The 23,983-nt window shown below is 33.8% G+C and overlaps 1 protein-coding gene across 3 annotated transcripts in view; it reads left to right on the forward strand.

The window, feature by feature from the left end:
* Window positions 1-23,983, forward strand: part of COL15A1 (collagen type XV alpha 1 chain) — a 195,569-nt gene that overhangs the window by 122,398 nt on the left and 49,188 nt on the right. For all 3 annotated transcript variants that reach the window (XM_031945530.1, XM_031945528.1, XM_031945529.1), the window contains exons 19-25: window positions 1,617-1,682; window positions 5,781-5,816; window positions 11,742-11,795; window positions 13,637-13,705; window positions 14,795-14,830; window positions 18,735-18,788; window positions 18,893-18,952. In XM_031945530.1, coding sequence (XP_031801390.1) covers window positions 1,617-1,682; window positions 5,781-5,816; window positions 11,742-11,795; window positions 13,637-13,705; window positions 14,795-14,830; window positions 18,735-18,788; window positions 18,893-18,952 — 375 coding nt within the window. The remainder of the gene's footprint in view (window positions 1-1,616; window positions 1,683-5,780; window positions 5,817-11,741; window positions 11,796-13,636; window positions 13,706-14,794; window positions 14,831-18,734; window positions 18,789-18,892; window positions 18,953-23,983) is intronic.

The following is a 23,983-nucleotide window of genomic DNA, read 5'->3' on the forward strand; positions in this document are numbered from 1 at the left end:
TTGCAAAAAGATTTGCAAACAAGTATGAGGAGTAGAAGTGTTACGTGCTAGATGTACAGATTGAGGACTTCAATCAAAAAATGAATTCTTAGCAGAGATGCCATTCAAGCAAAAAGGTCGAGTTTGTTGAAAGTGAAATGGATAGTGAAGAAACTGTTACTGCAAATTTTGGCTCAATCACTTTTTAAAAATTGAGTTCAATTGCATAATTTTAGAATTAACATTCTGGGTAGCACAATGCATAAAGTGCTGGGTCTGGAAGACTTAATTTGCACAGTGAGCCTTAGAGACTTGGTAGGTATATGATACATTTAACTTCAATTTGCCTCAGTTTCCTCATCTGCAAAAATGCAGTATATAATGGCACGCACCTCCCAGCAGTGTTGTGAAGCTCAAATGAAATAATAACTGTAAAACACTTAGCATAGTACACATAGTATTAGCAAGTAATAAAGTGTTCTATAAATGTTGCTATTATCATTATTATTATTAGACGAGTGATCATTATGGATGAGTAAATAACAGCTAAAGGTCTTGATGTTTTAAAGAAAATAATAAAAGAAAATGGATACATGATCAACAAATTTTTAATGTGGATGAAATAGACTTATTCTAGGAAAAGATGCTTTCCAGTACTTGTCTTTCTAGGGAAAAAAACAAGCTCACAGTGGATTTAAAGTGTCTAATGATCACTTAAATTTTTGTTGAGAGATAATGGAGAAGGGCATGCTTAAATAAAAAACCCCCAAAAGTCTTGCTTATCAATCTTGAAATCCTTGTGTTCTTAGGCCACAAATACTTCTAGTTCTTTGGATTAAATTAGAAACCATGGCTGATCAAAACTATTTTTTGAAGGCTAGAATTCAAATAATTTTGGCCCAGCTACTATATTATACAATATTGCAAGGGCAACAAGCATGGCTTATTTTAGATAATGTTCCAGGTCATCCAATTATGCTTGGTTCCTTGTATAGGGATTTGAAAATGTAAATTTGCCAAGATGTGCCTTAATATCAATATATTATTTTATTATCAATATAAGCTTATCCTTAGGTATGAGATTCAGTAATTTTTTTTATTTTTTAATTTAAAAAAGCTTTCTGTATATATACTATGTTACTTTGTCATAAATAAGAAATAGTTTTCTTATCCTTTGCTATTATTACATTGACAGATAAAACATTAAAAATTTTTAATTTTTCCATTGGATTGGAATAATGATGATATTTTATATATAATTATAATTTCATATGGTGAAAATTCAAATAATGAGACCATTTTATAAGATTCATTGTACAAATCAGCATTTGTATGTAATTAAATAAGAATGAATTAAAACTTGATGAGAAGAAATTTATGAAAATATAATGCCTGAGTTGTTTAAAAGAATCAAGTGGCATCGATGACAATGACTTACAGTATATTGTTGAAAGTCTGTATTTTTTTTTTTTTTTGTTAAATTGAATTTGATCAAAATAATGTTGCAGACTAAACAAAAAGAAGTAGCTAGGGAACCATTCTGGCTAGAGCTCTAGACTTGGAGTCAAAAGGATCTTAGTTTGAATTCTTATTTGAAAATATATCACATTCTTATCCATTTTGTTTTTCTTTCTTAGGCAATTCTCAATGGCACTGATGGAATCAAGAATATTACTGAACTTCCTGAACTAATTGGCCCACCAGTAAGTATTAAAAAAAACCCTGCCAAATTCAGCATTTGTATTTAAATGCCCATACTAAATGTAATGTATTAGGACTCAACAACTATGACACTCAAATATAACAGAATTTTAGGACTAATCATTGACATGTGGACTAATTGAGATTATTATCCCTTTTTACCTGATATTTGGTTTGCTACTTTATTCATTCTTAACCTGGACTTTAAAATCAATCAAGGAGTATATTCTGACATTTCCTCAGAAATTCCTAAGATCACAAAATCTCTTATTAATTGTGATTGAACTCCATTCCAGTTTTAAATTATGTACTAAATAAAATAAAAACTTCTTTTCCCAAAAGCTTTCATATATATGTATATATATATATATTATATGCATATATATCAATATACATGCATGCATATACATATATACAAACATACATTTATATAAGTATATGTTTATATATGTACAAATATATATATATATGTATACACATATAGGTGTATTTATATGCACATATATATCAGATGCCCTAATTTCTTAGGCCATCACAGTTGTTACTTGGTAATTTATAAACAGTCTAACAAAAAACAAAATAGAAATAATTATTTGCACTCTATTAGTTGTAAGAAAGTCAGAATCACTTTAATCATTACCGTTACTGCTGACTTTTAAATACTGGAAACATAATCAAACCATTCGGCTTTCTCAGAATAATTGTCAAAATTACTTAAGGATTTTCTTCATGTTATTTCTTTGCAAGATAAGAGTGAGACTCACTGTTCTCAGGAAATGCCTCTTCAGACTTGTTTCTCCTTGAATATTAACTCAGTCTCTCAGGAAAGAAATTCTCTTTGCTCCTTTTCTCTAGGTCTCATTCAGTCTTTCTCTAGATATCACAGTTATCAAACTCTAGAATCACATTTAAACTGTCAGTTTTATCACATTCTTTAAAGATCTCCCTTAAATATAGTAATATATTCATAATTTCTGTTGCAGAAGCTATTTAAGTTGCTGTATCAGTAGATTAGTTTATATGAAATTCTTTTAGAAGTTCAAGGTATAATCAAAAAGAGAAGTTAAACAAACCCAAATATGAAAAAAGAATATAAAAATAGCTTCATTTAAAAATGACAATTTAAAATTCTCATTCCAAATGCAAATTATTATGAATATTATTAATGTCTTATCTTACATCATGGAAATATCCCTGAAGTACCTATTGGCCATCATTAAAAAGGCATACATGCAAATTTTAAAATAAGAGAGATCAATAAGTTCCTTAATGTCTTTCATATTCTATTTCACCTTTATCTTTTGTATTCTCAATAACTAGTGTAGTGCCTGAAAATAGTATATATTTAATAAATACTTGTTGAATGATTAAAAAGTTGGCAGAATGTTTCAGCAGGAAATGGAAAGAAAGGCTAAGATACATTTAGAGAATAGGTGAGTCAAAAAGAATAAAAAAGACCACTTTATAGAATAGCTTTTTCCTCTCCTTAACACAAAATGATTTCTGATGGTCTTAATATCCATACTCTTTACAACTGTAAGTCATAATCTGGGTATGTAATCATTTAATAAGCATTTAATAAGCACCTTATATGGTCCAGGCCTCATGCTAGTCACTAAAGGTACAAATACAAAGAATGAAACAAACCCTATTCTTTTTTTCCCTTTTTATTGAAGTTTTTTTTTTTCAAAACATATGCATGGATAATTTTTCAACACTGACCCTTGAAAAACCTTGTGTTCCCATTTTTTACCCTTCCCTTCACTTCCTTCCCTAGATGGCATGTAATCCAATATATGTTAAACATGTAAAATATATGTTAAATCAATATAGGCATACATATTTATACAATTATCTTGCTGTACAAAAAAAAAATCAGATCAAAAAGTTTTTAAAAAATGAGAAAGAAAATAAAATTCAAGCAAACCACAACAAAAAGAGTGAAAATGCTATGTTGTGATGCACCCTCATTTCCCACAGTCCTCCCTCTGGGTGAAGATGGCTCTCGCCAAACAATCCCTATTCTTAAGGAACTTACATTATTTTGTTGTTTTATGACATAATTTTTTTGACCTTTGGAAATTATTTTAGACAGATTCTTTTATGTATTAGCTTTCCTACCTATTTCAACTCCAAGGGTTATTTTTTTTTAGATCCACTACCTTTTCCATAAAAATTTAATGACTTTTCCCAATTCAGAGTTGAGCTTTTTTCCCCCAAACAAATACAATGCATCCCAGAGAGGGTAAATTATTGGCAGGCCTTTCCTTTGTCCTTTCCAATGTTATCTGGAATGAGTATTGATAATTTTCAAATTATTTGTATGTCACAAATTATGATCTCCATACTTTTCTTAGGAAAATTGGATAGACCTGTTGGTACCAAGCAAAAGAAATCATATGGATCTAGTTGCTGGACTTCATATCAAAACTAGCCCAAAAGATGTGGAAAAGTAGCCATCTGCAGTTTTGACCTGTTTTTAAATAATTGCCATTTTTTTTTAAATGGAGTACATCTTGACCCAGTAACATCTTTTCCATGAAAATTATTCATTTTTAACCCTAAATATTTTTAGTAATCAACTTAAACTTATAAAAGGCAACCTTATTCTGGGGATTACCAAAGCTTATGATCCTTGAGACCAACAGGGGAGTCATTGTGACTAATGTCTTGCCAGTATTGCAAATATTGACATCATAGCAATCTTTCTTCAAAATAGATAAATCTATTTCTTCCTGGCTTTTTTGAACTACTTTTAGTTAGATACTTAGTCTTACTTACCAATCACCAAAATTAGTCTCACCAATCACCTCAGAAAACCAAAACTAGACAAAACTAGGATCTCATATTATTTTGGGAAACAAGTACATGTATAAATAGAGAATAAATACCATGGAGATAAATACACAGTAGTTAGAAAGAAAAGGGAGTTGAAGGTCTTAATGTTATTTATATCTTCCAATTTTCATTCTGTGCCATGTATCAATCCCCATATAACTTGAGAAATATCTCTGAGTATTTGGCAGTGAACAATCAGATCTGACTCACCATACCTATATTCCCAGTGAATTAATTTTATTTATCCATACTTTCCTTCTGATGACCATTTTCTTAGCTAAGTTAATGGTATTCATGTTCATGTGGAAAGTGGACTATGCCCAGTCCCACTTGTGGTTATTAGAACAATTTAGATCTCTTACTTACTTTAATACCAGTTTGCTTGCCAAATGATAATGGACTCTTTAATGAATGTTAATATCAGCTTAACACTCAGAGATGCTTGTTATTGATGCTGATTTAAGGGTATCAATTTTTAAAAATTTTTATTCATTTAGAACTTAAATATAAGAAGACAAAATAAAGGAACATTTCCATGTACACAGCACAACATAGATGATTCAGTATACAATAATAAATTTCCATTCATTTCAAACATTTACTTTGGGAAGAAAACACTATGTGATAAATTCTACACATTGTTTTCAAAGCTAACCTGATTTTCTGTGCTTCTTTTTAAATTTTCTATTGTTCTTTGCTCTCTGCTATACACTTATTACTTTTCTCTCTCCCTCCCCATTTTGCCCTAGAGACAAATATCTATGTGTATGCGTGTGTATTTATATGTGAAACCATACAAACATATGTCCATTTATCAATTCTTTCTCTAGAGTTAATATTTTCCTTCACAGGTCCTTTGTAATTGATTTAAGGATCCTAATATATATTTCCTCCTGGACTGCTGAAACCCCACTTCTTCATATACTTTTGCCCGTGAGATCTTATCAGCAGGGATCCCCACTCCTATGCCCCTCTCTTCTTGTTGCTTTGGTGTCATAGCCAGTACTCACTAAAAAAATAGCCTATCCCTTCTGATGCAAACTATACACGCAATTGGATTGTCCTCTGCACCTATGTCACTTCCCTTTTCCCATACTATTTTTCTTTTTTCTTCAAGACTGCTATTTTCATTTCTGAATATGCTAGTAATGTAAGAGGTTTTTAAAAAGATATAATCAAGTATATGAACAGAATGAGAATGACTTCACAGCTTAGTCGTAAAAAATCCTGTAACATATATCCTTTTATTTGGTGTATTACAGGGACCAGAGGGCAAGCCCGGTCTGCCAGGATTCCCAGTAAGCATTATGGCCCTTGAATTTGCACTAATAATTAACAATAACAATAGATTTAACGTATATTTTACAGTTTATAAAATACTTTATATACATTATCTTTCATATACATTATTAACTACATAATAATGTTTATTATATAATATTTAAGGGCAAATATAGTATTTTAATGTTTGAAAAGTGCTATACACATGTCTTTTACATGCATTATTAAATACATAATCTATATTTATTATATACTAGTTAAGGGCTAATATTAACATAGATGATTTTGAGGTTTGTGAAGTGTTTTATACATTATCTCTTACATGCCTAACTAACTATTTAATAACATTTTCTTATTAGGGACTAATAATGTTTATATGATATTTTAAGCTTTGTAAAGTGTTTTACATGCATTATATTTAACATACACCATTTACTATGTAATAGTATTTATTTATTATGTAATATTTAAGAGTTAATAATTTTCTAGGGCTTTAAGATTTGCAAAATATTTTGCATGCATTATCAATTGCATATGATTAACTATATCAATAATAATGATATTAGTGATAGCTATATAAATAGAATTTATTTATCCTGATGTTTTAAGTGTTAAAAAGTGATCTGCTTAAACAGGGTATCCTAAAAGTTTTAAGGCAAATTTAAGCTTTAATAGGTTTATTAAATTATACAATTTTATTATATTATTATTTGGGTTATTAAATTATAATGAAATTAATAAGCTTATTAAAGTTTAAATTTACCCTAAGACTTTTGGGACAGCCTATATCAGCTTCTTTGAGCCTCCCAGCATGAACACCAATGAAACAGGTATTACAGATGGAAGAATGCCTCATTTTACAGACAAAGAAAGTAGAACTCAGGTTACCATATAATTGAAATCCAAGACAAGTATAGAATGACAAAAGAACATGAAAGATGATTCAGATGGGAGTTTAACTAAATGTCCTTTAAGGTACTTTGCAATTCTTAAGTTTGTGATAATTGTGTTCTGATGGTATAAAAGCAACAAAGCAACAGTGTCCTATAAGAATGTCAGGAAGGCTAAAGGTTAGAATGAATGAGCTAAGGCTTATTTGAAAGAAAAAGGAGGAGGCAGAGATTGGAACAAGAGAGAACCAAAGAAAAGTTAGCACACACACCCCCCCGAATTGATTATCTAATAGTTAACAGTAGGAAGACAAAACTAGTTGTTTGTGGTTTTGGCTTCAGCAAGTATAAGGATCTTCAAATTATAAAGAATAAAGTAGGCTTCTCTCTCAAAGAGAATTAAAGTTCAAGATGGATGACAAAATAGGAATAGAACATTTAGCTGTTTTAAACGAAGTTGGGTCTCTAAACTCAGACATATTATGCTCTAGAGAATTCAAAGAACTTGGATATGTGACTTCAGGGTCAGTGCTGGTTGTTTGTAAGAAACTGTAGAATGTGGAAAAGATGGCAAAGATTAGCTACAAGCAAAAATTGCCCTGATTTTCCAAAGGGAAAGTGAGATGTAGTTCATAAACTATTGGGTAGTAACCTTGACAGGAAGATGCTTAGCAAAATTCTAGGACTGATTGAAAAATAGATATTTTGTGATAATTTTAAAAAGAATGAAATGGTTCAAAAAGGAGTAACTTAAAATTCACTCAGAAGAAGCCAGATCAAAGAGGTTCATTTCTATATTGATGGGTTAATAGTTCACCCAACCTACAACTGTTCATCTCTGTCCACCTTAGTAGGAAAAGAAATAGTGTGATAAAGATAGGAGGGACCAAAACCAACCCCATTCTTCCTTGTCTTTGTAGAGGAAAGAGCTAAGGATAGTTTCTACATTTTAAAAAGCTATAATATTTTTATTTTAAATTGTAAAAACCATTGTTAGCTAGGGCTAGTCAAAAGCAGGCCCTGGAAAGTTTGGACCATTGGCAGTAATTCACCTGCTCTTGATATAAATGATGAACCAGCAAAGAAAAATGAGAAAAGGTCAGAAATGTGGGAGAAGGTCTTTTCAGAGAGGGCAGATCAGGTAGAGAGGTTCAGATGAGGGTTTAGAATTCAGTGAGAAAAGATGAAGTAAAGGTACTGAGTGCAAGTGGTTTTATTTTTTTTCAAGGTGTTTATCTAAAAATATTAGAAGAAATATAAAATGATAGCTATGAGAGGAGGGAGGGAGGATCTAGGGAAAGCTTTGTTTTGTTTTGTTTTAATGGATGGGGAAGATTTGGGTATATTGGAAGTATTAGGGAAGGAAGGAACCAATAGATAGGAAGACAATACAATATAATGCAACTCACATTTATTAAGTGACTGCTTTGTGCCAGGACCTATTCTAAGTGCTGGGAATACAAATAAGAAAAAAAAACAGTCCTTACTCTCAAAAACTTTACAATCTAATGGAGAAAGAAAATGCTCATAAAGAAGCTGAAAAGCATGGAGGGACAAGAGGACTTTTGTTTTAGGTGGTGAGTCAAAGCCAGGCATCACAACTGGAAGAAAATGAAGGGCTGGCTTTAAAAGGAAGCTTTGGCTGACAGGGATGGGATTATGTAGAAGGACTGACAAGGAGAAGGCTCTTTCTTCATCAGAACTTGTTCATCAGGGGGTGATAAGTGGGAGGAGGTAGAAGAGAATAGTATGGAGGGCTTGAAAAGAGAAGATTTAGAACAGCCTCTGAAGTGACAGGGATAGAGAATTATTTAGGGAGGAGTAAAAGAATTGCTTCCATGGGGTGAGGGCCCAGTTGAGATTATATAACATAAATTTGTAGTAGGTTTACATTCATAGTTTCCTAGCTTTCTGTATCTCTGTTCAGAAGTACTTGAGTAGGGGTTTGGCAAGATGTGATTGGAAATAGGACAAGGGAGTAAGTGATTTGAGAATAGAGGATAGTGTACAATTGAAATCATTCACCAAAGATTATAACTGGGAAGGGAAGGAAATACAGTCAGACCACAGGTAGATAGATAGCCTGGGTCCTAAGGGAGAGAGGGATCAGGTGTAGGAACAATAAATCCAGATAAAGATGGAATGATAAAAAATTATATTTGGTTAAAGGAATTTCAGAGTTCTTGAACAAGGAAGTGAAACATTTATGGGTGATAACTAGTATGAAGGAATTGATTAGGGAAGGTTGGGGTTTTGAAAGAATAAATCTTCCAGTAAAAGGCTAGACATTGAGGTGGAATGGGAGACTGTGTTCCAGACAAAAGGAAGGAGAATATCTTGGGTGTTGCCTTGATCTTGGCTAGATGATAAATTTAGCTAGAGTGAATCTCAAAGAAGAAGTTGCTAGGTCTTAACATTTTCTTAAATTTCTAACATGAAGGCTACCCTAGGATGAGTACAACCAGAAGTATTATTATTATTATTATTATTATTATTATTATTATTATTATTTTTGCTAAGGCAATGGGGGTTCAGTGACTTGCCCAGGGTCACACAGCTAAGGAGTGTTAAGTGTCTGAGGTCAAATTTGAATTCAGGTCCTACTGACTTCAGGGCTTGGTGCTCTATCCTCTGCACCATCTAACTGCCCCCAGAAGTATTTATTATAGTAATATTCTCTAATCATTTCTACTCCAAAATTACCCAATAATAGTAATGATATTGAATTACAATGTGAAATTCATAATAAGCTAAGAGATGCTTAACCATCTAAATTGAAATAAAAAGAATGAAAAATTCATATTTTGTAGCTTATTTTGTAGCAAAGAGTTTAATGGGTAGCCCATTGGATTAGTCCACCAATGTAAATAACTTAGGCAATAAAAATGAATGATCATCTTGGCCTAGAGTTGAGTAGATAGAAGAGGTTTATCTGAATCACATTTGGAGATATAGCCAGCATTTACAGTGAACTTAAGATTCTTGAGGGAGAAATGTCCAAACCATGATTTATTGAGTCAAAATCAATTATCTTAATTAGATTAAAAACCAATTAGGTTCATTCTAGACCTTTATGTAATCATTCATATGCTAGTCCTATCTCTAGGAATAATACTTCCTCAATACTGTTCTGTTACCAGGAATCATGAACACTAAGGCTTAAAAAGAGTTAGAATTGTGAATTACCAAAATGCATGAAGTTTAAAGTGTTGTAACATATTCTCAATGATGCTCTCTCTCTAAGGAGTGATATAAAAGTCATTATCAAAGACATATAAGACAGCCAGGTGTGTAGTAGCTAGAACACAAATTAGCTCTGTGTGAAACAGAGCCTCAGTTTTGCCTCAGTTTCCTCATCTGTAAAATGAGTTGGAAAGAAGGAAATGGCAAACTGCTCCAGTGTCTTTGCCACAAAAACCCCAATGGGGTCACAGGGAGTTGGACAAAGTATTGAAAAACAATAAATAGAGCTGGGAAAGGAGATGGGATAATGGCAAATGAGAATAAAAGCAGGCTAAATGATGCTTTGATGACCTTTCAATATTAAAAGAACCAGAAGAGCTTCCAGTTTACTGGTTAAATCATCTGTGGAATACTTACAGAAAGATTATAATTGAGAATCACAAAGAATAAGAAGATATGATTGCATAATCTACCAGTGGAATGAGCACCCACACTGATAATAATAATATCTACTTCTCACAGTTATTGTGAAGATGAACTGATACATTTAAAAAGTGCTTTGCAAACTTTGAAGTCTGTATAAATGCTAGTTATCATCATCATCATCATCATCATCATCATCACTGAAATTACAATTTTATCAGCTAAGATGGTGAGACAGAAAGGGTATTAACCTTGGAATCATAGACCCTGAATTCAAATCTTGACTATATTTCTTGCTACCTGTGAGACATTGGGTAAAATTGTTTGACTTTTCTGAATTACAAGTTATTTGTCTCTAAAATGAGGAGCTTTTTAAAAAATAACTTATAAAGTCCCTTTAGATAGAAAACCCTATGATCAAAATTATATTTGTAACATATTTGTACTAAGTAGTTCTTAGCAGAATGATCTTTAGCAAAATACAAACTTCTAGTACTAAATAAAATTTAAATTTAATGCCATCTCAAAAGGAAACTAATGTGGTTGTCATGATCAGATGCAATAGTTCTAAACTCTAATACCACAATAGACTTTTTTACAGTAATGTTACACTTGAACTTGAAGGACCCAAGAGATCATTTAACCCAAACTCCTAATTTTTTTAAAATAATTTTTTATTTTTTTCAGTTTCAAATTCTCTCTCTCCATTCCCCATCCATTGAGAAAACAAGATAAACAAAATTCATTACAAATATGTATAGTTATGCAAAACAAAATCTTGCATTCATCATGTAATATAGAGAGAAAGGAAAGAAAAAGAGTTTGAATCTGCACATTGAGTCTATCAATTCATTTTTTCCTCCTGAGGCAACTGGGGTTAAGTGACTTGCTTAGGATCACACAGCTAGGAAGTATTAAGTGTCTGAGACCAGATTTAAACTCAGGTTATCCTGACTTCAGGGCTAGTGCTCTATCCACTGCACCACTTAGCTGTCCGAAGTAGACAGTGCAATTTTCTAAGCTCTCAGAGTTTGACAAGTCACGAACACACAATTAATTATTGGCAAAAGCAGGGATAGACATGAAAAAATGTGGAAATATATTTGGAAGAATCGTGCATGTTTAACTTTGGATTACTTGCTATCTGGGAGAGGGAGAAAAAATTGTAACACAAGGTTTTGCATGGTTAAGTGTTGAAAGCTATCTTTGCATGTATTTTAAAAATTTAGAAAATATTATTAAATATCAAAATCAGGATTAGAACTGATTTCTCCTGATGCCTATTCTAGGTCTCTGTTCTCCATAATCAGTTTAGAATCAAAATAATATCATTTTTCCCCAGACTTTCATATGGTTGACAATTTTTTTCCTTTCCTTTTTTAACTTTTGACAAATTGTTTCCAGATAATCAAAGGATATTAATTTTCTTTTATAATATTTTTACAGGGCCCAAAAGGACCAAAAGGTGACACTGGATTTCCAGGGTTACCAGGAGAAAAGGTAAGAAGGAAATAGGCAGAAGTTATAATTGTTCTCAGGAATTTGTGAGATAATCCAAAATTAGTTGAAATCATCTATTATGTTCCATTTTTCCAATCTTGTCATGCTAATGGTTTTACAGTTTTGAAAGCAAATGGATATTAAATAAGTAAGTCCTTTACCCAGACATTACTACTACCTTGAATGTTAATGTTCATTCACTGTAGCCCTGACTGTCTAAAGTTTGATAGAATTGTTATTATAAATTCATAGAAGAGCAGCATTGAGACTCCTGAGGTCATTTAGTCCAATTTCTCTTATAAGAACAAATCTTTCTTCTTTTTTTCTCCCTACAATGATTTAATATTTTGTTTTCCCCATTACATGTAAAAACAATTTTAATATTCATCTCTCTAAAATTTTGAGTTTCAAATTAAGGGCAATAAAAGAGAAACCTATGAAAGATATATAGATATAGATATAGATATAGATATAGATATAGATATAGATATAGATATAGATATAGATATAGCATAGAAAACAGAATAGAATAGACTATAAACAGGTTGTTTAAGAGGTACTGGAGAAAAAATTACATAATTTTCCCTAACCTAAACCCTAAAATTCCCCACATATTATAAATTTTTGTGGTATCATCCATGGGATAATTGACTCTGGCGAATCAAAACATCTTAGGAAAGACAGATGGAAGATTGGATTGGGTTCTAAACTTAACATCAGGAAGAACTCAGTTCAAATCCTTCTTGACTTTTATAAGATGTGCAATCCTAGACAAATCCTGACCATTTTTGAATTTGCTCTTCTGTAAAATATGAGGGATGGATTTTATGAACTACAAAGCCTCATCTAGTTCTAGATGTATGATCCTAGAAGAAAACCGAATTTGGAGAAGTATTGTTTACTATGTTAGGCATTTTCAAACAAACAACAAATGGAACAAGAGGCAAATAAGCATACTTTTTTAATTCAGTGGTAGAAATTTAAAATTATCATTATCAAATTTGCCTAAAATCAAATTAAAGTCTAATGCCAAGTAGGAAAAAAAGGAAGAAAATAAAGCAGAAATCAAAGCTACTTTTAAATTCCTTTTCCTGCATTTCTATGTGGTCAAATGGAAGAGACAAGATTCCTCAAATGGACATGAGATTAAGGGCTCTCTGAAGAAAAAAAAATTAATTTTTAAAAGTCAGAACAGTATCATACATTATACAGATTTCTTACAAGGAACTTTTTTCTTTCTTCTTTCAATTTGGTGGAGAATGGGATGGAGAGAAAATAAATTTCTGTTATTTTTTTAAACAATTTAAAAAATACACAGTTAGGGTAATTACAGTTATGGATTGATACAAGCACTTTCATATGAAGTCATTATCTTGTTAGTTTTGCTTAATTTATTTTGTTACAAGAGGCTTATCATGGAGTGACAGTAATCTGTAAATATAATATAGAAACAATATATATCAGTAATTTTGTAAAATATGTGCAATTCTTTTAAACATATTTCCATTTTGTCATGTTGTGCAAGAAAAATTAAACCAAAAGGGGAAAAAAAATCTAAGAAAAAAAGGTGAAAATACTTTGCTTCAATCCACAATCAGTCTCTATAGTTCTTTCTAGATATCAATGGTGTTTCTTGCCACGTCTATTATCAATAAGAAAAAAATTTTAATGTCATCCGTATTGGAGGCTGCTATTACTTAAGTGAGCTGAGGACAAACACACACACACACACACACACACACACACACACACACACACAGACAGATATATAAATATAGATTTATTTATTTATTTATTTAAATGACCAAACTGGCTTCCTCACAAAGCTCTCTGTATTTCAGGGTGAAAAGGGTGAACCAGGAACTATTCTTGCTGGTGATATTCCCCTTGAGAGGTTGATGTGGAAAAAGGTAAAGATTTATTGACTTTTCATGGTTGTTCAAGTTGACTATCTTTTATTGATGCTTTAAACAGTTTCTCTGAAGATAATTTTTCCCTTCATTCTGCTTTATTGCTATAATCTCTTTTGATACCCGTTCTAGGCCCACCTAGGTGTCACATAGACATCACAAATTTAAAGTGTTCAAAACATTAGTCGTTACATTTGCCTCAAACTAGCTAATCCCCTTTCCTAACTTTTCTTTTTCTGTTAAGGATATCACTCTGATTCACAGCCTCATAGTCATCCTCAGCTCTTCTTTTTAACCCTCTCCACTACTCTCCCATCTTGCCAACTCCCACCGATTTTATTTCCTTAATATCTGTGGAATCTATCCCCTTTTACTCATTCACAGGACTACCATTCTAATTCAGGCCCACATTACCTTTTACTTTGTCTATTACAATAGCCTCTTAATTTGATTCTTTATCTTCAATATTTCCCTTATCCAATGTACCCCCTCCATCCCAATTCTACAAAATTGATATTCTGCAAAAAATACAAAATGTAGGTACAAGAATGTTATTCACCTGTGCTCAAGAAACCTCAGTGGCTCCCTATTGACTCGAGGAAGAAATTCATACTCCTTTGATTGGTATTTAAAATCTTTCACCATTTGGCTCTGGCTGTCTTTCCAAACTAATCATACATTACGCCTCCTTTATTTACTCTATACTCCTGCCAAGCTTGGCCATTTAATGGTTCATGATACAAAAGGCTATGTTATAATGATATTAATCTCCTGGATCTGTGCTTATACTAGGTTGGGACCTTGGTGTCTTCAAATTTCACCTTACATACTAGGCCTTTCTTGAAGTCAATACACCTTACTCTACCTCCATTACTTTTCATTTCTTATTACTTTGCATCTTACTTATTTTGCATATACATATCTGAACATATGGCATATTTCCTACTAATATAAGCTTTTTAAGGGCAGAGCCTTTTGGGTTTTCTCCTTGAATCCCCAGCACTTAGCCTAATATATGACTCATAATATATGTTCAATACCTGCTGGCTCAATGGAGAGGAATGATTAATGCAAACTTTTTTTTTTCAGGGTGAAATTGGAATTCAAGGACCACCAGGGCCAATGGTATGAAAAAACATATCGTGAACTGTATGACATCATGCCCAATGTAGCTGGATTGTTCCTAAGTCTTTATCATTCACAAAGATCCAAGAGTATATTTGGAACAAACTAAATGTGCATCAGGAGTATTAATACTTCAATCAGGTGCTAAATGTCACTGGTCTTTACTTTTGTTTGCAACATAAATGTTTTTATTATGTAAACATCCCCTGTGAGGATCAGCATCTCCTAAAGCTGCTATGTTTTATAAATAATTCATCTAGGTCCATACAGAAAAACTGTGGAATAAGAAGCTAGGCAATTCCTTTTAAACATCAGCCCTTACTAGAACTGAATATTAACTTAGAGATTCTGTCCTTCATATTTAAAGATAACATGTCTGCTGGTGATCACTGTCTGTGTATGAATGAGGCTGAAAAAGAGTAAGAATATGTGGGAGGGGTGTAGGGGAAGAGAGAGGGAGAAAGAAAAATAAGAGGAAAGGGAGAGGGGAAAAAGGAGGAGAGTGAGCAAGCAAGAGTGAGAGCAAGAGAGAGAGAGAGAGAGAGAGAGAGAGAGAGAGAGAGAGAGAGAGAGAGAGAGAGAGAGAGACACAGAAACAGAGAGAGACAGGGAGAGAAAGGGAGACAGAAACAGAGAAAGACAGACAAAGATACAGAGAGAGGCAGAGAGAAACAGAGACAGAGAGAGACAGAGACAGAGAGAGAGAGAGAGAGAGAGAGAGAGAGAGAGAAAGAGAGAGAGAGAGAGAGAGAAATAAGAGGAAAGGGAGAGGGGAAAGAGGAGGAGAGTGAGTGAGCAAGAGTGCGAGCAATAGAGAGAGAAAAAGACAGAGAGACAGAGAAACAGAGAGAGACACACAGAGAGAGAGAGACAGAGGGAGAGAAAAAGTGAGAGACAGAGACAGAGAGAAAGAAAGACACAAAGACAGAGAGAGACAGAGGGAGAGAAAGAGAGACAGAAACAGAGAAAGACAAAGAGACAGAGACAGAGAGGCAGAGAGAAACAGAAACAAAGAGAAACAGAAAGAGAGAGAGAGAGACAGAGAGAGAGAGAGAGAGAGAGAGAGAGAGAGAGAGAGAGAGAGAGAACACACACAAAAAATTAACTGGCCTTTCTACATTAAACACTGCCTTTTGATTTTCAGCTATGGCAATGTGGATTATCACTATGTTTTCACTCTGTTCCTGAGATTCAGAATCGAAAGGAAGCCTTTGCTTGCAAACCATCACCCCATTCCTTAATGCCAGCCCCTGCTATACTGCACTGCTTGAAGTTTCACGCCAGTGAGTTTATCTGCTCTTTCTGCTTCCCACTGCTCTCTGTCTGCTTATTGCTCAATAGCAGCTTTGATCCCCTGCTGTTACCCATTTCTGTGTGTGTCCAGCCGGGGGGGGGGGGGCAGAGAGGGTGGGAAGGGGCGTTACACTCCAAAAAGCATCATTTCTATGGGAATAGACTGATTATGCTCCTATGCCTACCTTTGGATGAGTCTTTCTTGCCCATACTTTAATCATACCCAAAGATGATGCCGGTTGAATTGCTCAAGAATGGATTGGGAGACTCATGTCTCAGGGGTAAAAGAAGCTGGATCTTCTGACCTTTGTTTTATGGACCCTCAGTCTGGGCTGGGATTCGGTGCAAATATTGGCACCAAAGTCCACTAGCTTCCCCAAAGGATTTAAATGATGACAGTGTCTCAGTCCTTCTAGTTATTGTTACAGTAGATAAGTTCTCAAATTTCTTGGTCTCTGGACTCCTTTATAAGCTCTAAGTATCAATGAGGAAGAAGCCAGTCCCCCATCTAGGAGAAAGTGTAGAGTTTTATCTTTGTGAGTTAAATACATCCTATACCAAGAGCCATTCTGCAGGGTCTGGTAGCTGGGTCTGCACTTCCCTTTGTGGTGAACCTTTGTGTGCTGATGCTTTCAATTCTCATCTGAGGCAGAAGGGTCTGCTCTTTTTTCTCCTCCTGCAGAGCAAGCCATGTTTAAAGGTTTATGCTTCTTTGCAAGAACTTCTATGCAGCTACAGGGAATGGGAGACATGCTCTAAGATGATCAGCAGCAGAGGTTTAGTGGCCACTAATGAATGACAGCCGGCTTCACTTTAGAATACAGACAAAGTTCTGAGAGCATGTTCTGAAACGATTCACCCAACCGTGGATCTTGCAGTAGAAAGAGCAATTAGAAAAGATTTCTTCTCACACGAGAAGCTGAGAGACCAAGGGAAGCTGATAGCAATGTGGAATTGCCAAAGATTTTCTGCTTCCTTCCTAGTTGATACTCTTGACTTATTTTTTACCTTACTTCAAGTTAATTCAAAGCAAATCAAGTCATAACATAGTAAGTCCCAAACTCTCTGAAGAGCATTGTTCTAGGTTTCTAAGAGATATAAAAAGAGAAATAACACTAGTGTCTGCCTTCTAAAAGCTTCCAAAATTGTAGGAGAGATAAGGAATACACTAACTTTATCTTTTCTCTAAAAACAGAATGAGAAGTGAGTTGGGGGAGCATCAATTTGGAGACAATGAATGGTGTAGAGAAGCAGATTAATTTGAATTTAAACATGCTGATTTTGTGTTGATGACAAAGCATCCAAGGAAACAGGTCCATTCTAGAAATAGTTCCTTTTTTAAAAAAATTTGTCCACATGCTCATATTCCAAATACTAATCTACTTTCATTTTATTGGAACTTGGATGAGGTGATGTTCACCACATGGCAACTTGGAGGAACCGATTAACTCCATTCTTTCTCTTAGTATCTAGCCCAAGCCATTGACACTGTCACCCAGGTAAATCCTTCAGAAGGTGAGAAGTTCCTCAGGTGCTCAAACTACAGAAAACTAAAACTCTTAACTGTTGCACCTTCCCTCTTCTATGATGATTTAGACTATAATTTAGATTTAAGTTTTATGATTCTGACCAAAATGAGAAGCTTTAATGTGATTCTGAGAATTTGCTTGTACATCTAGAACAAAGATTTTTGCCCAATTTTGGCCTCCACATTTATCCACTAACTGCTTGTTTTGTCTTGGAAATTTTCCTCCTCAGATTGCATCTGTCTGTTTAAACTAGCTTTTTACATAATTGTGATTTGTATTCTGAGCATTGATCATGAGTAGACTGGCTCATCTTTCATGAATTATGTATGATTTTTCAATGTAATAAATTTATGAATAGTCTAAATAAGTGTAATCTCAGAATAGGTATTGAGTAATTTACATTTCACAGAGGCAGCATGGCATAGTAAATGGAGGACTAGCTTTAGAGTCAGCAAGCCCTAATCCTATCACTATATATTCTAACTATATGACTATGTGCAAGACACTTAAACTTTTTGTGTTTTAAGCAGTTTGTCTAAAATTAAAAGTGATAGAAGACTTACTGAGCCTTAATGAAGCAGGTTTCTATACTCAAGCATTCTTAATATTAAGGAAATCAAGGTCAAAACAATCATATTTTTTATTTATCTGCTTAAAACTTTTAAATTAAATGAGAATTGTCAATACTACCATCTCATACTCTACTGTTTTGAGGACCAGAAGTCAAACTTATTAATCATGAAAACTTACTCAATAACTTTGTGTGTGTGTATGTGTGTGTGTGTCATGTCTGTGTTGGAAATGGATTTCATGTCCCAAAAATATGCTCACATTTTCCATTTATCTTCATTATTTCCTTTCTTGTTAGCTCCCTTTCTCCTCTGTCCCCTCAAAGACAATCCTTTATAGTTTGTCTTTTCTATACATGCTAACTTTTAAGAGGTTAGTGGGTTTTTTCCTTCTTTATAAATGCTCATATTTGTCTGCAAGTAAAATGTCAGGATTAGTTTCTGTAGGTGAGTAATGTGTCACAGAATGCAAGTTCTATTATCAACCAATAATGCCTTTTACTTTGACCACAGGGCCCCAAAGGACCACCTGGACATAAGGGAGAATTAGGTTTCCCAGGGCGACCAGTAAGTATTAATATTTCACAAACTGAAATCTGTGAAAATTATTGTGAATATAGATATAATTAAAATAAAAATATATGCTAAAAGCCTGTTTTTCAAAATTTCAGGGAAGGCCTGGTTTAAATGGACTAAAAGGCACTAAAGGAGAACGTGGAACAGTGCTATTAGTAAGTACCTCTGTTTGCTATTTTTTATGTGATAAAACTTTGCCTCATTGAGTCAATTTTTATGGAACTAGAACTCTGTGTCAAAGACAAGATATGCCAGTTCAATTAGATCCTTATTGCTTTTTGTCAATGCCTTTATTCATCTTTTTTTCATTTTCTAGCTTATTCCCTCAATACTAATTCTCACAAACTTATTCTATACTCCTCAGGCACTAATTTTTCCTTCCTGCCTTACCTTTAATGGACAGCTTACTATCCTACCTAGAAGGTTGAAATTTTAAGAGATAAATTTCCCCCATTAATCTTCCATTTCTCTTCAAAATATTTCCACAGCAACATCAAGACTGTCTTTATTTCTGCCTGTCTCAGAGAAAATGTATCTTTCTCTTTCTAAGGCTGAGAAGTGGAAAAGTACTAGATCCAGAGTTAGAGAATTTGAGTTTGAATAGCAGCTGGATCATTTACTTTCTGTGTAAACTTAGACAAATCATTTGAGTTCTTTGGGTCTCAGCTTCATCATCTGTAAAAATGAAAGAGTTGTTCTTCAGATGATTTTTGGAGTATGTTCCAACTTGAAATCAATGATCTTGCTTCTGTTTTCATCTTTCTCTCTCTCCTCCAAAATTGTATTCCATCAAATACCCCTTCTCAATATAGTCTCTTTGAATTCTAAATGGTGCAGTGGATAGAGCATTGGCTTGGAATCACCTTCCTGAGTTCAAATCCAACCTGACACTTACTAACTGTGTGTTACTGGACAAGTCCCCACAACTTAAGGAAAGTTGTCTGAGTTCTAGCCAGTTAGCATTTCCTGTGGCACTTTAAAGTTTGTTGTTGTGACTCTTCATGACCCCATTTGGAGTTTTCTTGGCAAAGATCCTGGAATAGTTTTCCATTTCCTTCTCCAGCTCTTTTTATAGATGGGAAAACTGAGGCAAGCAGGATTAAATGACTTGCCCAGGATGATGCAGCTAATAAATTGTCTGAAGAGAAATGGGTCCATTGAATTTATTTCAAAACAGAGAAACCCATGACTCCCTATTTTTTTGGAGGGAGTAAAAGCAACAGTGATATTCAAAGATAGATTTTTCTAATAGCAAAGCCCCCATTACTTCACCTAATATACTTTTTTAAAAACCCAAACTGAGAATAGCTTCCCTCTGCTTTCCCTTAGTATACATTTAATTTGCACTATGAACTGTATCAGACTTCTAGGATGTTTCAGTTGTTAGGGATGCTGAGTAAAGATTAATTTTCCTAGGTCTTGTTTCCCTTTCATATAAAAGAGGATTTGACTGAAAATTTTTGTTATAGGACTAAATACAAAAGTTTTTTTTTAATTTCCTAGACTTAGTTATTAATAAGTACTTAACAAAATGCTGTTCTAAGACTTTGTTGAGATATAGTGAACTTTAGAGAATAGATTAATCAGGAAAGTTCATCATAGCACTATTTTCAGACATGATGGAAGTCATAACTTCTTTATGGCATTGTGTGACTGAAATATTTTTAATAGTTCTTAGATATAAGACCAAACTTGATGTGATAGCTCTCAAATGGAAATAATTATTAGCAAATTTGTTCTTAAATGTCATGTTTGTGGTTCTTATTTGAAAAATAATCATTCATTAATCTTTGTGGCTAAGGAATATGATTCTGTAAAAATTAAAAGAAGGCTTGAAAAGCATTCACTTCATATGTATTTGAAAAACCAATTTTTTCCCTCAACAATAGAGTCAAAGCTGGAGATAGAGAGGTGAAATGCCTCTAGGCACATCCAATATTTTAGGGAGGAAATCCCTAGTGGCCCAAGCAGCAGAATCTATGAATAAATGAAAAAAAATATTAAACACTATGTGCCAGGAACCATGCTAAACGCTATAGATACCAAAGCGAGACAGACCCTGTCTTCAAGAAGCTTATATTTTTAGTAGGAGCATATATAGCATATTGGATAATCACATCCAGAAGAGGAAGTTGGCTTAAAGAATACAGGGATGTTTTTTTTTTTTATCCAATCAGCCGTTCATCTAATACACCCTTTTAAGAAATAAGTATACTATTCATTTAATTACTGTGTGCACAGCAACAGATAGAAGGTAGGTGCTGATCCAGATGAAGACAAGTAAGATGGTAATGTCAGGCAGATGGTAAGATGGTCTGGGTGGAAAGTCAACATATGTCCATGAACCAGTTACTGGAATAGCAGCCACTAGATTCTCTAAGGAGTCAATGCTGCTGAGAGGGAAGGCAGGTTTTTTTTTTTTTTTTAATGGTCAGAAAAATAAAGGCAAAATTCCAAAATGCTAAGAAGATTAAAATAAAGATAGGGAACCAAGTAGAAATGTCTGAAGGTGAGCTGAAAAATCCTTTGTTAGAAAAGTAAGTCCAAATACAATCAAAGAGAGACAACATGAAAAAAAAAAAAAAGGAATTAAAGACTGTAAAGAGAGAGGAACTATTATCAGTCAGATGCTTTGCCTAAAGATTGCTATTGTTGTTGTACCAACAATACAACCATGAGGACCAAAATATCATCAGTATGTTAAAGTCCAGTTAATGAGTCTGACTGTGGCTGATCAGAATGTTCAGAATGCTCTGCCACAGGTGGGACACAAATAGTCCTTAGGAACATTTGGGGTGGATTCTCTAACTTTGTGCATTTCATGTTTTTTTCTGAGCTAATTCAATTCTGTTTTGCTTATAAAGCACAGCACCTTCTTTGATGAGGGCGTGCCATGCTGGCTAGTACTGTTTCAGCATTCCCATATCATGCAATCAATTCTAAAGTTCTTAAGAAAGACCTTGAGAATGTTCTTGTATTGCTTTTTCTAAGCACCTGTGAGTGTTTGCCCTAAGTGAGTTTTCCATAAAACAGTCTTTTTAGCATTCAAACAATGTTGCCAGCACAATGGACTTGTGCTTGTTGATTTAATTCAAGAAGAGACCTTAGCATCTTATCCTACCTGGTGATCTACAGAAAATTCAAGTTGCTGAGTATTCTCTTGATGGCTCAAGTTGACAAGCTTTAAAGAAAGTTTAAAAGGTGCACACAATATAGTGGGAATCTGGCACCATCCCTCTTCTTAAGAGATTTAGCTAGACCTGAAGACAGACTTGCAGGGGTATAGCTTACAGAAAGCATAAAACTAGTGTCTAAATCCCAGTATATGTAATTATAGAGTTCATTATCTAGCCCATATCTCTCTTGTTGCATTACTTTCATTAAATAATAGAGGCACATTAGTTCCATTAATCCCAATTATTTCTCATAATTAACTCTTTTGTCCATCTATGAGAACCAAAGGTGGAGATGGAACAGAGGGCAATTTGTTGGGAAGCTCCTCATGAATTTTGCATGACACTGACTTAAAGAACATTGGATAGAACTGGAGGTAGAAAGACATTCCCAACCTAAGAAATAGTTAAGGTTTTAATTATATAATCTCAGAGGTGAAATGAGTGTCAGAAACCATCCAATCCAACCATTAAATGAACAGGAATTCCTCTTCGGATATGCAGGAAAAGTGGTCATTCATCCTCTCCTTGAAGATTGCTATTGATGGGTCTTCACACAACTTATTCAATTTTGGAGAAGCTCTAATTGGTAGAAAGTTCATAATAATGTTGAGCTTTTACCTATCTTTAAACATCTTTCATCTATTAATGCTGACCTTTGAGATCAAGCAAAACCAACTTAACCTTTAACAGGACTGTCCTTTAAATGACTAGCTTTTAAATTAATTAATTTTTGCTGAGGCAATTGGGGTTAAGTGACTTGCCCAGGGTCACACAGCTAGAAAGTATTAAGTGTCTGAGGTCAGATTTGAACTCAGGTCCTCCTGACTTCAAGGTCAGTACTCTATCCACTGTGTCATCTAGCTGCCCTTAGTTTTTTTTTTTTTTAAGTAAATCCTTTAATGTGAGTATAATGTTCCATCTAAATTTTGTCTTTTCCAATCTAAACATCCATTTCACTCAATTGATCTTAGAATGGAATGGTTTTGAGATCATTACCATTCTGGTCATCCTACTTTGGACCTGGAGTCAAGAAGACTCATTTTTCTGAGTTCAAATCTAGTCTCAGACATTTACTGTGATCCTGGGCAAATCCTTTAACCTGGTTGCCTCAGTTTCCTCATCTGTAAAATGGATATAGTAATAGCACCTCCCTCCCAAGGTTATAGTAAGGAAAAAATGAGATAATATTTGCAAAATGTTTAGCACAGTGCCTGGCACATAGTAGGTACTATATTATTAAGGTTTTTGAACAATACTTCATACTCCTGCCATTCAAACACTTTTTTTAAACTTGATATGTAATTAGTTTGCATGCAACTGATTTAGGACCATTTGTTTGAAGCTAGATGCTTGTATTCAGTAACATTTATTCCACAAATATTTAAAAAATTTAAATTTATATCAATATATTTTAATTTTACATTAGTTTCATTTGTGAAAAAATATCCTTTCCCTATCCAGAAAGCAATGACTTGTAACAAAAGAGTAAAAAAGTAATAATTTGGCAAAACTAATCTCAGATTGTGAGTGGGTACAATGTTCCTGGTGGCATATATACCACCAGTTACAACCAAGGAATAAAGGTTTCTAGGTAGTCTCCTATCTACTTATGACTTGATTTCTTGTACTCTACCAAATTCCAAATCAGTAGCTCTTGAGCTTCTGTGATTCTCCAACTTCTCTTGATTCCTATGATTCCTATGTTTCTAGATTTAACTTGATAATCTGATTCTTTTCACCTCCAAATCCTGATGCCTGTATTTGTTGACGCCAAAATAGTCTCCTGACTCCAATACCTTTGATGGTTTATAACTTAGTTTTGTAAAATTATTATTTTTTTTTTTATTTTTTGCTACAAGCCATAACTCACTGGTTTAGTTTTGACAGTCTTTAACTTGATTTGTATTCTAACCATAAATAATCATTTTAGATCAGTAAAAAGTGCTCTATTTACTACCTGTCAGGACCTGGCTTTGCATCAGGAGCCAGCAGGGAGATATCTTTTTAAAG

This window comes from Sarcophilus harrisii, chromosome 1 (genome assembly GCF_902635505.1).
Source record: "Sarcophilus harrisii chromosome 1, mSarHar1.11, whole genome shotgun sequence".
Classification (NCBI taxonomy): Eukaryota; Metazoa; Chordata; class Mammalia; order Dasyuromorphia; family Dasyuridae; genus Sarcophilus; species Sarcophilus harrisii.